Genomic DNA, 16,807 nt, shown 5'->3' on the forward strand with positions numbered 1-16,807 from the left:
TATAGAGAGAGAGAGAGAGAGCAAAAATACTAGTTACTGGTTAAAATAACATTAGAAAACGACACCTGTAGAACAAGTAAAACATTTCATATATTTGATGATTGCAAATTAAATATGGAAATAGAATTAGCAAAGGTAGTATGTTAGAGTTATCTGAATAAATTATGTGGAATAATAGAAATTATCAGATACTAAACCTGTATACAAAGGCATCATTTAACTTACGAGAGTTGAGTTAGAAATAAAAGATATGATCAAAGATTAGTGACCAGAACTATGAAAGATTTTTGAGAAAAATTAGGGGAGTGAGCAAAGCATCAGCGCCAGAATCATATTTAAAATGGTATGTTGACTTAAAAAGGATGGTAGAGGAACGGTTAAGGGAACAGGTGTTTGATCAGTGACAAACCAAGATCTTGGTAGATTGCTGCAGTTTGTAGTTGTATTTCCATGCTGGTTAAAGTGGCTTAGAAGACCAAAATATAAGATCTGGTAATAATAGTCCTGACAGATAAAGGCTAGTTTGGAGATAATTTATTGATAAGAAATTGTTAATGTCAAATTTTCATGTAATGCTATCATAGTATCCTGTACATCCCTTGAAAGGTACAAAACAGAAATTTGATATGAAAACTACAGAAATGCCCTGCATGAAATCTCATAGGAACTGTTTCAATCTTCCATGTGTAGCTAACGAAAAATATACTGTAACAAATTGAATTTGTTACCAGACTCATAATCCCCACCTTGAAATCATTAATTTTTCCCATATAATTCTTTGAATGTAGATTAATTTATTTTTTAACTTTACCTAAACCTTTGCTGGTCTGCTTGGCTAGCCTCGGCAACAGGGTGTAGGTTGAAATCTCACCATTGGTATAGATATTTTTGAATGAATTTCTTTGCTTTTTGTGAGACCATCATTCGGCTTACTCATACATCTTAAGTAACTGAAAAAATGTGGTTGATCTCCAGAGTGATTTCTGGATTATCTAATCCTTAGCCCATCAACAGTACCATACTAATGTATATTCACCATCCTGTTTATCCAAAGTGGATTTCACCTCTCACACCCTACAAAATGTAGTTTTGAATGCTTTTCAATTAATTTATTTTGAAATGTTTATTTTTTAATTCAATTACAAGCTCTCCTTCCCTGACTATTTAGTTTTTGTTAACTCACATTTTAAAATATCATAACCAGTCCAAGAAATACATTTCTTCCTTGCATTTTCATTGTTGTGTTCAAAACAATGCAGCAGCAAATTATTTCAGTATATATCTGCATAAACTGATTGCTGCTAACCTTGCAAGTTAATATGAATAACTTAAAGTTACAGATTATAGCGCATTCAACTAAAATAATAATTGTGAGTAAATTCTTTTAGTTTATTTTAAATTCCAAGTTAAAACAAAATACATTGCCTTATTCCTTATTTAAGAATGCACTAACTTGCCTGTAGAGTAAATGCACCTGAAGTAACTGTTATAAGTTTTTAGTCCTATTTCTAATTACTGAGTTACATGAAAAGAAATAAGTACTTTAAGAAAAATGTTTTATTGATTAAGAATTACTTTTTCTGATTTACATGTAGCATTTCTGTAATTAACTCGTTTATTCTGAATGAAGAGATTATTTCTGCATTTACAATTATATATTTAATTTCTGGAAATAATTCTGATTGTATCTAGAAAAAATGAATTTTGATTATCCATATGCTTCTTTCATTTACTGCCTAACTACAAAGTATTTTTACTACTGGAAGATACCAAAACAGTGCTTTATAATAAATTTAGTTTAATCCTTTATCCAAGTGTGTGCAAACAAAGGTTGCACCTGAAAGTATCTTCAGGACTGGGGTAAAGTGGTACAACACCGGGCACCTCCTTGCAAAGGTGGAGCAAGCTACATATCCATATACTACTTATACATATCCACAAGGAGATGTGTTTTGCATTATGGGAGATACTGAGATAGGAATGTTGGTTGCTTGCTCCACCTTTGCAAGGAGTCGCCCGGTGTTGTACCACTTTATCCCAGTCCTGAAGATACTTTCAGGCGCAACCTTTGTTTGCACACACTTGGATAAAGGATTAAACTAAATTTATTATAGTCTGACCAAGTGAAAAATAAACTTTCAACAAAACATTGTAACCATTAGAAAGCTTTTTTGTCAAAGATTGGTTTCAGGAGAAACCAGTGTGAGTTAGAGAATGAGAGAGAGAGAAAATGATTTTTTGATAATATTTAACAGGAATCTGTGAACAGCATTAAAATCACGGAATAATTTCTCAAAGGAAAGACTGTTTAAGGTCACTTTCTATTAAATGAAACCTTTTTAAAGCAACAAGTAACCAGTATTTCACAACTGACAAATATCCATAAACCAGCAATGCAGTAATCTTCATTGGAAGGCTGCTAATTGAATTGAAAGGATAATTTCTTATCCTTATCTGTTCAGTCATTACAATATTTTAATCAGAAGTTTGTTGATACGTGAAAACTGGACAAAAATTCATTTCTGATATGTGACTTTCATTTATTTCTGTCTTAGCATTCATATTCTGGATACTACATTATCTTCAGAGATGTAATTCATATTTCTACACCTGATTTCCTTGTAAGTTGAACTAGAAGTTTTTTGTTAAGTAAGGTTTGCATTGAAAAATTTCTCTGAAGGAAAGGTATCAACATAAAGAGGTGTATTCTTTGTAAATGCTAAGCAAATGAATATCAAGCAAATCTTTACCTTTTACAACTGCACAGTATGTCCATCATCCTAATTACAAGTTTGAAGGCTGTTGAGAAAAAAGTTCAGGGAACTTATCTCACAGTGGATGGTGGAGCACATTTAAGAATACATTGTTTACAACCTAGTATTGTATTAACTTGATGTGAGCTCTACTTAGCTCTTAGTAGAGAAATTAGCTCTACTCACAAATGCATGAGTAGAGCTAATTTCAGTGATATGGTCACTTAAACAAGCAGAGAAGGACCTGTGGAACAGATATTTGATGACAGTAAAAAAATTCTTCATTATTTATTTACTCCTGAATATCCTTAAAATATTTTATATAATATTAATTTCATGATGTTACTATTATGACATTCGGTTTGTGCAATTTTACGTGGCCCTACAATCTCTCCTATCCTTAAAAACATTATTTATTAGCTGTTAATTTTCAGCTTCATTGTTGGGTAATTTTTTCTCCTTGCATATTTTTCTTCAACAATAGAAGGATAAAGTTTTTAGATGTAAATGTCCAAAGAAAGACTAAATTTTATTTAGAGCTACACCTTACTTATGAATTATCTGTACATTACTACATAATTTGAGAATTTTATGGTCACTCAACACCTTATAGTGGTTTTGGATTGAAGTCTGCTAGAAGTGGCAGTTTGCAACTCCCTTTCCACACACAATTAGGGACAATTCCAAACACTCATGTCCATGGTAAGATTGAAATCTGCATAGACTCACTGGAAAGTACACTAAATAAACAAATTCATCATCCTACTTTCATAGTAATGCTTAAGTATAAACAACACCAAGAGGAAAGAAATACATTTATTAAACTCAGTAATATTTTGCTGGTTTTCTACCCAGCATCATCATCAAAGCACAGTAATAACTGTGACAGGCACATAATGCTAAACTAATTGTAGAAACAATTTAAATTGTAACTGACACTTAATGTCCTTATAATGGTGCCCTATATGGGTTGGATAACTACAAAGTTAATTTTGATTGGCTACATCCTCTTGAACATCCCGAAGTTCTTTGCACCTGCAGTTTAGCCTACTTTGGGCAGACTAGTAGATCAGTTAACATCTGCCTTTGAAGAACACAAAAATTATATCCAAGATCATCTGTATGGTAAGTTGGGATTGGCAGATCATGTGCTGGATACTCCTTTACATAGGATCAGATAGAGAAAACATCTTTATTACATAAAAGTGGATACAGGTCTGAGAGGCTAGTGTTGAATCAGCATCATCTATGAAGCGCTCTCCTAACCTCAACAAGTATGGTTGCATTAAATTACTAAAGATCTGAGAGACTTGTCATTTTAAGACCTAATAGCTGGATTTCTCTAATTCAACTCTATAGTTATCTGACCATGACCAATGTAATGACATTGGGTGTTAGTTACAATTTAAATTGTTTCTGTGCTTGTCAGTTATCATTGTGCTCTGATCCTGTGTAGAAAGCCAGCGAGATATTAGGGAGTTCAATAAATGTATTTTTCTCCTCTTGGTGTTCATACTGTTAAGCATTATTATGAATAATGAAATTTGATATGCTTTTGTTTCATTTCATGTAGGCAGTGTCATGGTGCCCTTGGAAACCAAATATACTTGCTACTGGAGGAGGAACAGCTGACAGAACTATCAAACTGTGGAATTGCACACTTGGAGCTTGTCTCAAAAATGTAGATGCTAAATCTCAAGTAAGATTTGTTATTTATTAATAAAATAATGCAATTTGCTATTTCAGGTATAACCAAAATTAACATTTTTTTTTATCTTTCTTCCTTTAATTCTTATTCAGCTCATAATTTTTTTTAATATTTCTATGACAAGAAAACTTTGGCAAGATTCACTTGTTAAAAAATTTTATTGTTCATATCAACAATATATATAAACTGCATGACAAAATTAACAAAGCACTTGGAAAACATGATATAACTTGCAGTTCGCAATGAAGCCTGACAAAATTTGGTATTGTACAATAACAATGAAATTTGGGTGACAAAATAAATATTGCCCCACATCAGTATGACAAGTGGTAGTCATGACAGCTGTTGGATATTTTCAGTTTCAGAACACCCTTCCACCACTTGAGCTCTATGAGCAAAGTTGCTGTCATGCATGAAAAGAAAATCTGGGCTAAGCACACTCCTACAAAGTTGAAAATAAGGTTCTAGGATTTTCTCTCAATGTTTCTTCAAAGTAACACTGTCAAAAATATGAAGGGGACGAGTTGCCTCAGTCCCGAAGATACTTCAGGACTTGAGGCAACTCGTGGTAATAGTGGAACATGCTCTCATTACTCCTTGTCTCAGTATCTCCAATGCAAAGCACATCGGACATGTATAATGCTGTGCATTAAGGGAAAGGCCACTACCCAGACTGGTTTCGACCTTTATTGAGGTCTTGTCAGTGGGAGCCAGACCCAGAAGTGGTGATACTAAGGCAGAAGCAATGGAGAAGTCATATTTACCTATACGAGTTGCCAAAAGGTGTACCATCTTATTATTAAAATTACTCTGGATTTAGAGAAAGATGGAGGTTTTTTCACTTGGTTAGACTATAATAAATTTAGTTTAATTCTTTATTCAAGTGTAAGCAAACAAAGTTTGCGCCTGAAGTATCTTCAGGACTGAGGCAACTCGTGGTAAAGGTGGACCAAGCTCTCATCACTCCTTGTCTCAGTATCTCACATAATGCAGAGCACATCTACTTGCAGGCATGTATAATGCTGTGCATTAAGGGAAAGAGTTGAAGAAACCATCTTATGGTCTCCCTCCTGCACTTTGTGATTGGATTGCCATCTTCCTCGCTGGTTGTTCATTGTTCCTCTCATCAGATTTCTTTATCATTGCCAGAGTACTGCAAGGTTCTGTACTCTAACCCATGTTCTTCCTCCTTTATATTAGTGACCTTTTTTTCTCATTCTTACTTCAAACCATATTTATAGTTTTGTTTATGATAGTATTCTCCATTCCTCTTTCTCATTCCAGAAATCCTGTAGTAGTGAAATCATTGAAGCCTCAAGATCTCTTATACCAGTGACATAAATATTGATTTCCTTGCCATTCTCAAATGGGGGTGAAGACAACTTAGTGAATTTCAATGCTATAAAAACTCAGACCTGTCTCATTTGATAATGTTCCAATATCCTTTCAAGATCGGCTTTCTCTTGTTGAGCTGGCTGTGACATCCAGCTTATCCTAGCACAAGCATATTACATCCATAGCTAAAAAAAAATTGCTTTTTTTGGTCAAAACATTACTTCTTTCTTTTCAACTCCTAACACTAATGTCTCAGATCTGACCAACCTTGGAATAACTCAATTTTTAGGGAAAGACAACGTATACTGTTATATTAATTAAAAAAACTTTAATTAATACTTCCTATATTTCGGTAATGTTACATTACCATCTTCAGGGAACATAAAATTAATGATATGTGCACGCATGCACTAACACTGAACAAATATGGCTGAAGACAACTAAAGTCGGTCATAGAGTCCTAAAAGGTGCCACTTAGTGGGCTAAATTGGGTAGCAGTCTTGGCTGTTGTTCTAAGAATGTTCTAATGGTGGAAACGGATATAATCCTTATGTTCAGATATCCTGATATTAGCTGTTTGGCCATAGTAAGACAGTTTGCAACTACAAGGGACCTGGTATACTCCAGGTAGGTCTAGGGGAAGCAGATAAGAGATGCCAATTTTTTATATGGTTTATAACAAGTTGACAAGTCATATTTTTTAAGGATTTTTTTCCCCTAAATCTATTTGGGGTACTTCTGAAAAGCTAACAAAAAGCCCAGGTCCCCTAGACTATGAGGGAACTGGAGTATACCAGGTCCCTTGTAGTTGCAAACTGTCTTACTATGGCCAAACAGCTAATATCAGGATATCTGAACATAAGGATTATATCCGTTTCCACCAATACAGCCACTCAGGACTTGCTGACCATGCTTTGGACACCTCCACAAAATACGTTAGAAGAAAACTACCTTACTTCACCACAGCAAGTATAAATATGAGAGATTATTCCTGGAATCAGCCTCAGCTCAAAAAAAAAAAAAACTCAAACCTCAACAAATTTGGATGCATGAGACTGCTCCAAATATGGGAAGCTTGCATTCTTAAAACATCAGCCCAACCAGCCAAGACTACTACCCCTAGTCCACTAAGTGGCACCTTTTAGGACTGACTTAAGTTGTTGTCTTCAGCCATATTTGTTCAATGTTAGTGCCTGTGTGCACATATAATTAATTTTATTACCTGAAGATGGTAATATAACGGTATACATTGTCTTTCCCTAAAAATTGACAGTTATGTATCACCAATGTATAAGTACTTACAAGAACAACAACCTTGGAATATTGTTCTCATATTTAGGGATAATGCACCCCTTCCTTTCTAAGGATTCTTGGTGATATACAGAAGAACCTAATTTGCTTAATAGGTGACCCCTCTCTCACAGACTCGTCACTTTCCCCACGGGCACTCTTTCTGCACTATGCCTTTTCTATAGGTTTTTCATGTGCACTGCTGTGTTGAACACGCCATTCCTCCACTTTCTTCTAACCATGTTAGAACTAGAGCAGCCACTGGCCAACATCCATACACAGTCTAACTCTAGACACCAAATGAACTCATCATCTTCCTTCATTCCATCTGTGTTCTTTTGAACATCTCTCCCATACTTTTTTTTTTACACTGAGTAAAACCTAAAACTCTAAGAAACATCAACAGATTAATTCTTCCTCCTTACCCATGCAAGGCACTGTTGTATTATAAGTCTTGTGACCTTTCATGTATTGGGATTGTCTCTCCCCACCCTTTCAGTTTGGCATCAAGCGCTTTTGGATATACCACCCCAAATGTGAAAACAGTATTCTAATGTTGACAGGTTTGGGATTTATATAATCTTAGTAGTTGTAAATTTGAATGTTTTAAACAGCAAACAACACAGTATTTGGAGGCTGCAGTGTGGATATAATGTGTAATCTAGTCCAAGAAAAGACTAGATACAAGTCAGCCCAAGAAAAGAAACCTGATTTTATGGGTATTATCAGAGATGAGTGAAAGTAAAGCGAGATATTACTTCCAGAAATAAGACCTAATATCTTTTAATAATGTTGATGTTTACAAGGATATCCTCATGCTACTGGAGAATGAAAAGGTCAATGTTTAAAACATTGGGTTATAGAAAGTCTTTGGAGCTTGTAATAACTAAGCACACTACACTGTTTGCCAAAGAAAAAACCATGTCATCAACAAAACTAAGATTAGTGGTTAATGAGAACAGGCTGCACATACATTTATATATAGGAAGAAGAGCGTATTAGAGTATCAAGTCCAAGAGAACATTGGTAAGGAAATCACAAGAGCAAATTCTTAATGAGAGGAAATTGGAACTTCAGTCTGCAAAGAATAAAAGACAAGCCAGAAGATGGTAGGTCTACCATAAGTTGGCTGCTCTGTCAGACCTGATCAGATGTTCTTGAAATATCAGAAGCCACAAGTACCTCCAGATGTTTCCTTTAGTATGTGGGTAATGTTGGTGAGGAGATTTGCTGTAAATTGTTAGTGACAATCCATTCTAGTGGTTATTAATTGGTGGGCCTTCAGGTGGTGAAAATAGTACCAATTGATCTGAAACATTTTATTTGGATTTATTATTGGACCATGATTCTTTATAAATATATGTATACAATCTTCTACAAGTTTTGCCAGCTTAAGACTGTCTGGCTTCTTCAGGACAAGAAATGGGTACACTAACATTAAATGCTAAAAAAAAAAAAAAAAAAAGAATGCAGTAACGACAGTAAAATTTTAAAGTTTCTACATCTGAAATCTTCTTCAATTATGGCATGGAGCTGTTGTCCCAATCGATGGAGTGGTTTGAAATCAAGAAATGATGGACTAATCCTGAGTTAAGTTCACATTAGAGTTGGAAAATAACAATCAATTATCGTTTTTGGATGTACTAATAAAAAAAACACGAGAATTTACGAATCAAGCTCACAATCTACCGCAAACCTACAGACACTGGACATTATCTTCACTTTAAATCTACTCACCATTATGCACAAAAACTTAGCATTATACATATGCTTAAAAATAGAGCAACAAATATCATCACAGAAGAAAAAGATCTGCTTGATGAGCTCTCACTCATATCTACAACTCTGGTCAAAAATGGTTACCCAAAAAATATTATTTAAAAGATTCTCAATAGAAACAGCCCACAGTGACAACCTCAAGTTACGCAGTATACATTGTCCATCGTCATACCTTATGCCGGCTCAGTTTCAACGAAAATAGCAAAAATCATGGGGTCTTTCGACATCAGGGTTGCCTTCAAACCTATTTTAACTACATGACACATTAAGATCTCCAAAGGACAGCATCGCCTTCTACAAATATGCAGGTGTATATAACATCCCATGTTCCTGTGGACTGAATTATATAGGCCAAACATCATGAAGCCTAGAAATAAAAAAAAAAGAACATATAGATGTCAACAACAGAACAGACACTTCAGGATTAGCTCATTTCTCGGTTTCGAACCACTCCATCGATTGGGACAACAGCTCCATGCCGTACATTGAAGATTTCAGATGTAGAAACTTTAAAGAAGCTGCAGTGGTACTCCGGACAGGAGACAATCTCGCCAGAAATCAAGGCATGATATTAAAAGACATTTGGAAAAGTTTTATAAATTCACTATATTTAGCAGAACTCAATTTCGTGAAAAACTATAAAACACGATCTTCAAACAATGACTAAGTCTCCACGCTCCATATGCTTAATGTCACGCGTCATTTCAATCTTTTTTTTTTTTTTTTTTTTTTTTAGCATTTAATGTTAGTGTACCCATTTCTTGTCCTGAAGAAGCCAGAGAGCCTTAAGCTGGCACAACTTGTAGACGATTGTATACATATATTTATAAAGAATCATGATCCGATAATAAATCCAAATAAAATGTCTCATATTGATCTGAAACATTTTTGAGAGAACCAACAGTTGTCAGTTCTCTCAAAAAGTATAACTGTTTGACTTTTTTAAGTTTTGTATCTACAGTGGTATCTCGCTAATCCAAACTGCGGTTTGAAAGAAAAAAAAAGTTTTATTTATTGTGTACTATTATTTTGCCTCCAAACTGTACTCCATTGTTGCAACCAATGGATCAGACCATAGTACAATCCATTAAATTAAAAGATCATAAAGGCCTGCTTTTAAATTTCTTCTTCTTCCTATCATGGAATATAGGCCATGTGGCCTGTTCCGGTCTCATGCCATCTCTTTCTTGGTCTTCCGATTCTTCTTTTTCCACTTATTTTGTATCTGTATAATATTTTTGGTAGTCTGCTGTTGTCCATTCGATTTAAATGTTCTAGCCATTTTTGTTTATACTGTCTTATGTAGTAATTAATTGGTTTGATTTTTTGGGATTGTAAGATTTCTTCATTTGTTTTGTGGTCCCACTTAGTATATCCAGCTGTTTTTCTGAGGAACTTCATTTCTGCTGTTTAAATTCGTTTTTCATCTTTCCTTTTCATGGTCCATGTTTTGCTTCCGTATAGGCTTTTAAATGTAATTTCCCAAAATTATGATGTTGCCACTTCGATAAAAAAATATAAATTTGAAGGATGTAGCATTCTCAGTTGCTGCTGCTTGGGAAGCAATTCGAGCATCATGGAAAAAACTGTGGCCTAGAATTTACCAAGATAACTATGATGATATACAAAAAGAGGAAATTCAAAACATGCATAATTTAGTTAAAATATAAATCCAGATGTTGATATTTCACAAACATATTAAGGAATCGATTACAAGTAGAACCGAAAGTGAACTCAAAATCAAATCGGATGCTGAAATTATAAATATGATGATACAGAATGAATTAAAAAGACGATGATGATAAAGAACTTGAAGAAAAAGAAAGTAAAACATGGAAAGGCAGTTGACAGTTCCAATACGTGTACAGAATGGGCTAAGCAGAATGATACGCCATTCCACAAAATTTTATTGCTAATGCAGCTCCGAGAAGAAGCATTCGAAAAAAGTTTAGCTTCCAAGAAGCAAAAGAAAATCAGTGACTTTTTTACAGAGAAATAAAAACTTTTTTGTGTGTTATTTTGTGAAACTTTTTTTTTGTGTTGTGTACAAGAAAGTTTACGCAAACTAAGTTATATGCTGAACTATGCAATTTTATTAAATCGGAATCCTCAACAATACAGATATATACAAACTAAATTTTTTACTAAAATAAACTTGTGTTATTTTTTACTAAAAATAACATTACAGTTTAATGTTTAACAAAACATTAAAAAGTTTTACATTACAGTAGCTTTTTTCTATCAGTTACTTCTATTTACAGAATTAAATTAATGTACCATTAGAATCTATTTATTTTTGTCTTAAACGTTAGTTATTGTTGTCTCTTGGGAGAAATTCACTAATCCGAACGATCACTGTTTTTATTTGTTCAGATTAGCGAGATGCTACTGTGTGTGTGTGTGTGTGTGTGTATATATATATATATATATATTGGGTGGCATACTTTTATTGCAGCATATTTTTATGCTGTAGTATAGTTGCTGAACAAGTATTCAAAATTGAAGGCCATATGGGATTGGTGTTAATTTTGGAGCAAAACTGTCAGTACCAGTAAAGTTTTTAGTGTCCAGGTTATTCAGGATTCTTTGATTTCTTTCTGACAAAAGACTAGAGAAGGCATGGAAAAAACTGCTCTTTCTATAGCTGGAAGCAATTTTCTATAGTCATCTGCTGAATTTTTTTTTTGATAACTTTAATAAAATTTTCTTGACTGAAATATCGATCTTTATTTTTCTGCCTTATTTTTATACTATCATAGTAGCTTTTAAAATTGATTTTGATTATTATAGTTCAGTATAAATTCACATGCATCTTCTAAACTGGATCTGAATGTAGAACCTAAAATGGCATGGAGGAATAATTTCTTTTAGTGAAAGCTGAATTAATTTTCATATTACATATACACAACCCAAAGTACTCGAGACCTATTACCACTCATACGCAGAATAAGTTTTATTTTAAAGAGAGAATTTTGTTACATTTTTTGCTTGAATCCCACCTATGGAAAGTTGCAGATGTATTGTACATTAGTACTATGGATAGGATGGACTTGAGGTTCAGATATTCTGGAAATCCTAGCCTCTAAACTTGGAACTTTTTCAAGATACTTTAGAATTTTAATAAGCAAGGTAGTTTGACTTTCAGCTGAAGGTGAGTTAAATAGCATCGTACAGAGGCGGCAGGGTATCCTCACCCAATGCATGGAAACTTGGCTTTTCAGCTTGCAAAGTAAGCAACCCCAGAAAAACATGCAATTAAGACTTAACAATACACTAGTCTCATTGTTTCAGTTATAATTTCTCAACAGTGTAATCAAATGTACGTGTGTGTAAGCATATATTTAATATATTATATATATATATTCATGCTTTTTATATACTGACTGAGATCCGAGAATTAGAATAAATAATGAAATTTACTAAAATGCGCAACAATTTCATCGGAGCGGCAGACTTCTTCAGGCATGATAGAACATAAAAGCCAATAAAAAAAAAACTGTAAAGAAATATTGAGTCACTATAAAACCATAAATTATAAAATAGACTATAAACTACAGTTATTTTGAACTGGAGCTACAGTCCACATTAAAGTTCTATTGCTAGAAACCTGTGTGCGTGTGATTTTATGAGTGCACCAATATCTGACAGTAGAGCTAAAAGAGAGTTGCATTATAGGTATGTATATATAATGCAACTAAGAAAACTTTCTTGGTGATGTACATATTCATTAGCTTTCACAATACTTGGGTTGCTTTTGTGACCAAAGTGTAATGAGAGAGCTAATGGGAAAAAAAATTAAATCAATTCTAAGTGCCTCAAGGAATAAAAATTATAATTAAAACTGGGAGGATTTTAGCTTTAAAATTTATTTACTCTTATAAGAAAAACATCCTGTGGTTTCCTTTTTAAATAATCAACATTATCAAATTTATTTCTTATTTCAGTTGTATAAATTTAAGGCAAGGTGTTTTTTTTAAATACCCCTTACAAATCCTATCGGTCATTTCATAAAACTTCTGAAATGTTATAATATGAAATCCAACAACTGACTTTTTCATGTTAGGTTTCAGGCATCTTATGGTCAGAAGAATATAAGGAATTTATATCTGGGCATGGCTTTTCCAATAATGAACTTATTATTTGGAAGTATCCCTCTGTTGAAAAAGTAGTAGAACTAAAAGGTAAGCTGTGTGTGAGATTGTGTTGTTTTTGATAAAATTTAAAAACCAGATTTTTTTTTTGCAGGTGGGGGGAGTACTATAACAATCCATTATATCAGTTAAAACATTATTTTAAAATATTTCTACTAATAAAGTACATGTAACATACAGCTCCCTCCCCATTGTATAACAATATATCTCAATGTGCATGTTTTATTATAAAGATATTACTTCTGATTTTTTATGATAATCCCATACAGAAATCTATACATTGGATTTTTGAAGACCTGGAGAATCATACTCTTTCCACAAGATGTAGAGCTATCGCAGAAAACAGAAGAAAAATTTGTCCTGTGAGCCTGGAGTTGAGAACTGCAATGGAGTGTGGAGTAGCTGCCACTTCTGATGAATGTTGATTATAGAATTATTTGTGGAAAATGCTCATTAGAAACTGAAAATGTCTATGAAGAGTCAACTGATGAGAGAAGTTAGCAAGCATCCTTCTGTACCAAATTAAGTATTTTTAAGACTCTTTTCAAATCACACTTAGTGATTTGTAAAGAGTTTTGCTGTTATGAGTTTAAGAGAAAGAGACCTTAATTTCATGGATGCTGAGAATACAATACTTACATATATAGTTATGCTAAGGAAGATTGGAGACCAAGATCTGGCTTGCTGTCACAATTACGTTTTAACATCAATGTATGCTAGTAATTAGAACTCTACTGAAGAATACTCTGGAGATCAAAATTTGAAATTGTTGGTTTGTGAAATGAGTGCAGTATAATCTAATTAGCAAAGACATTGGATTTGCAGTCAACTGAAAAAAAAGGTCATTGACAATGAAAGAAGAAAGTAGGTGAAGGAACCTAATCTTGTGGAGCATGGCATTAGTTGTAGTTTGCATATAATGATCCATCCACTGCCATACATGTGCAACCAGAGAGAAAATGTCATCCTAATTATAGAAGTCAGATCATACAATAGGAGTTTTAAATAGGCCATTGTGCCAAACAGATAAAATACCTTAGATGAGAGCAACCATTTAAGATCCCCCATTATTTTCTACAGCAGTTTGTCCAGAGGCATGTGTGACATAAGAAGATTCCCACCTGAGAGAGAGTGGTAGAATCCATACTCAGTCATTTATTTAAGAAGTTTCCAAGGCACAGAAGCTGGCTGTTAAGAGGTTTCTCAATGTGTAGAAAGAAATAAGATAGTAATCTCATAGCAAATATGTCATAGGTCGAATATGGGTTACTTTCCAACCTGCTAAAGTCTTTCATTGTTTTTGTTGAGAAGAACACCATTTCAGCATATTCTGCACCCAGGCTATTCAATAATATAGAACTGCATTTAAAAAAAAAATTTTTTTTAATTGCACATTACGTTAAAAATTATTAATGATAGCAAGCAAAGCTCTAGAGGTAACTGGAACGCTCCAGGTCACTGAAAAGCATACTCTTTGGGTGACCCAATTTTAGAACCATATTGTAGAATCAAAGCTGGATTGAGAGAAGACCTCCACGTAGTGTAATGAATAGAGAAATGACTAAGCCTTGATAAATCAATATGCAATTATCATAATGTCTTGGATGTTGAATGAAAAGGATTGCCTGGCTATTTGGGACTTAGACGACTAAAATTGTATTATTTATTGCTTAAACAACAGTGAAATGTCATGCTGGCTATGCATCTTCCAGATACTCAACCGCTGTTGTTTATCATTATTTTTATCAAATTGAACAGTGGCATTTCAAAATAGGAAATTGGATGACAATGAGAATTATTTATTCTAGTGGTCCCACAAAGGGTCCTAATAAGGAAGTAGAAGTTTTTTTTTTTTTGAGCCATTACAGTGAGCAGCTTACATGAAGAAAAAGGAAAAGTTGGTTCTTGTTGGAGATCTAAATGGCAGAGTAAGAAATTAATACCACTCATAAAAATGGGAAAAGTGGAAATCTAATAAATACTTGCTGGGATTCCTGCTCAGGACATGGCCTAATTACATGTTTTTATGCTGGAACATAATGGAACATGGTTTCAACATAAAAATAAACATATATTCACATGGAGAGAAAGCAAAATAAGGAATGTCTCATTGACTGTTATTGTTGATATTGCTGGGTCAGGACACAGGAGTATATGGTGAATTCGAAACAGGAAGTGGTAAATATCACATTGAAAAGAAGAAACATAGAAAGCAAGTTGCAGATTTCGGATATGAATGCATATTCAAATATACAAATCTTAAAAACAAGAACGAAATCTTGGAAGCTCTGTGGAAAATTTTGAAGGAAACTTTGATTCAGCCAGAGAGAAGCATTGGAATGAAGTGGTTAATGGGGCAGTTCTGGAAATTCAGAAACCATGTTTAAACATTGCTGATAAGTCAGCAGATACCCTGAGAGAATATAAAGGAAAAAAGAAAGCTGTGTGCCAAAGCTAAACAAGTCATAGGAAGATTGATAGGATGTCAGTCTTCCTATACTGAGGACTTGACCTGATATATTAGTCTCTAATATATCAGGTCAATCAAAGTGCAGCCTTAGTCCAATTAGAACAGGAATCTGATCTGGTCTTCTCCCTTGAGCTCTTGTCCTGCATGAAGAGCTTTTCGTTGTTCTCTTCTTGAGATGTGTCCAAAATATTTAACAATCCCCCCCCCCCTCTCTCTGTGTTGCAGCGACTCATTTCAAGATTCAATGGGTCGGTGATGCTTGGGTTAGTTCTTTTCTCTATGCAAGGAACTTGAAGCATCCTTCTCTGGACCCACATTTCAAAAGAACTGATCTTAATCACCTTGTTTAGTGTCCAAGACTGAACCATAAAGGAGACTAATGATCTGACTAGTCTGATCTTGGTGTTGATAGATTTTTCTACCCTTCTAGATCTTTGTGAGCTGAGCCATTGTTATTGATTCTAATATACACTATCTGATCAAAAGTATCCAGATGCCCTGCCCCCTCTGTAATTCATAAACTGATGTCTAGATGTCACTACGATCTTGCTTACCAGTATAAAAGGAAGGATAGAGCCGTGTGTTGTTCAGTGATAAGTAAGAGCAGAATGGGTAGGTTATGGGAGCTCAGTGACTTCTACGTGGACTAGTTATTGGTTGGCACATCAAGTAAGAAATCTGTCTGAGACATTTCAACCTTCAAGTTGCCGAAGTCAACAGCTGGTGACGTGAAAATGTGAAAGCACAACAAAACCACGGTTGGGTTGGCCATGTTTAATGACAGACAGGGACTGTTGAGCATTGAAGGTGGGGGTTCATGGAAATCGGCAGACAGCGAGTGAAACAATCACTCGGGAGTTCTGTAATGCTACTAACTGTCCAGTTAGCACCATGACTGTGTGTTGAGAGTTAAGAGGAATGGGGTTTCATGGTCAAGCAGCTGCCCATAAAACAAATATTTCTTCTGTGACCACTAAGCACCTCCTGCAGTGATGTAAAGAGCAATGCCAATGGGCAACTGGAAACGTGATGAATCACGCTTTACCACGTGGCAGTCTGGTGGGAGGGTCTGGGTATGCTGAATGCCTGGAGAATGATTCCTGCAAACGTGTGTAGTGCCAGCAGTGAAATTTGGAGGATGTAGTATTACAGTGTGGGGGGTGTTTTTCATGGAATGGAATTGGCTCTCTCGTAACACTACACGGAAATCTAAATGTGAAAGGGTACAGGGACATTTTGACCTGTTGTTTCTGTCTAATGTAGAAGATCAGTTCAGTGATGACTATTGTCTGTATCAGCATGACAATGCTACCTGCCATAA

General features: G+C 34.5%; 1 protein-coding gene across 2 annotated transcripts in view; it reads left to right on the plus strand.

The window, feature by feature from the left end:
* Nucleotides 1-16,807, plus strand: part of fzy (cell division cycle 20 protein fzy) — a 113,660-nt gene that overhangs the window by 95,266 nt on the left and 1,587 nt on the right. For both annotated transcript variants that reach the window (XM_090405831.1, XM_090405832.1), the window contains exons 8-9: nucleotides 4,327-4,452; nucleotides 12,929-13,046. In XM_090405831.1, the coding sequence (XP_090261957.1) occupies nucleotides 4,327-4,452; nucleotides 12,929-13,046 (244 nt within the window). The remainder of the gene's footprint in view (nucleotides 1-4,326; nucleotides 4,453-12,928; nucleotides 13,047-16,807) is intronic.

The sequence above is a fragment of the Typopeltis vanoorti genome, chromosome 15, assembly GCF_054136105.1.
Source record: "Typopeltis vanoorti isolate ZY-2024b chromosome 15, IOZ_Tvanoo_1.0, whole genome shotgun sequence".
Classification (NCBI taxonomy): Eukaryota; Metazoa; Arthropoda; class Arachnida; order Uropygi; family Thelyphonidae; genus Typopeltis; species Typopeltis vanoorti.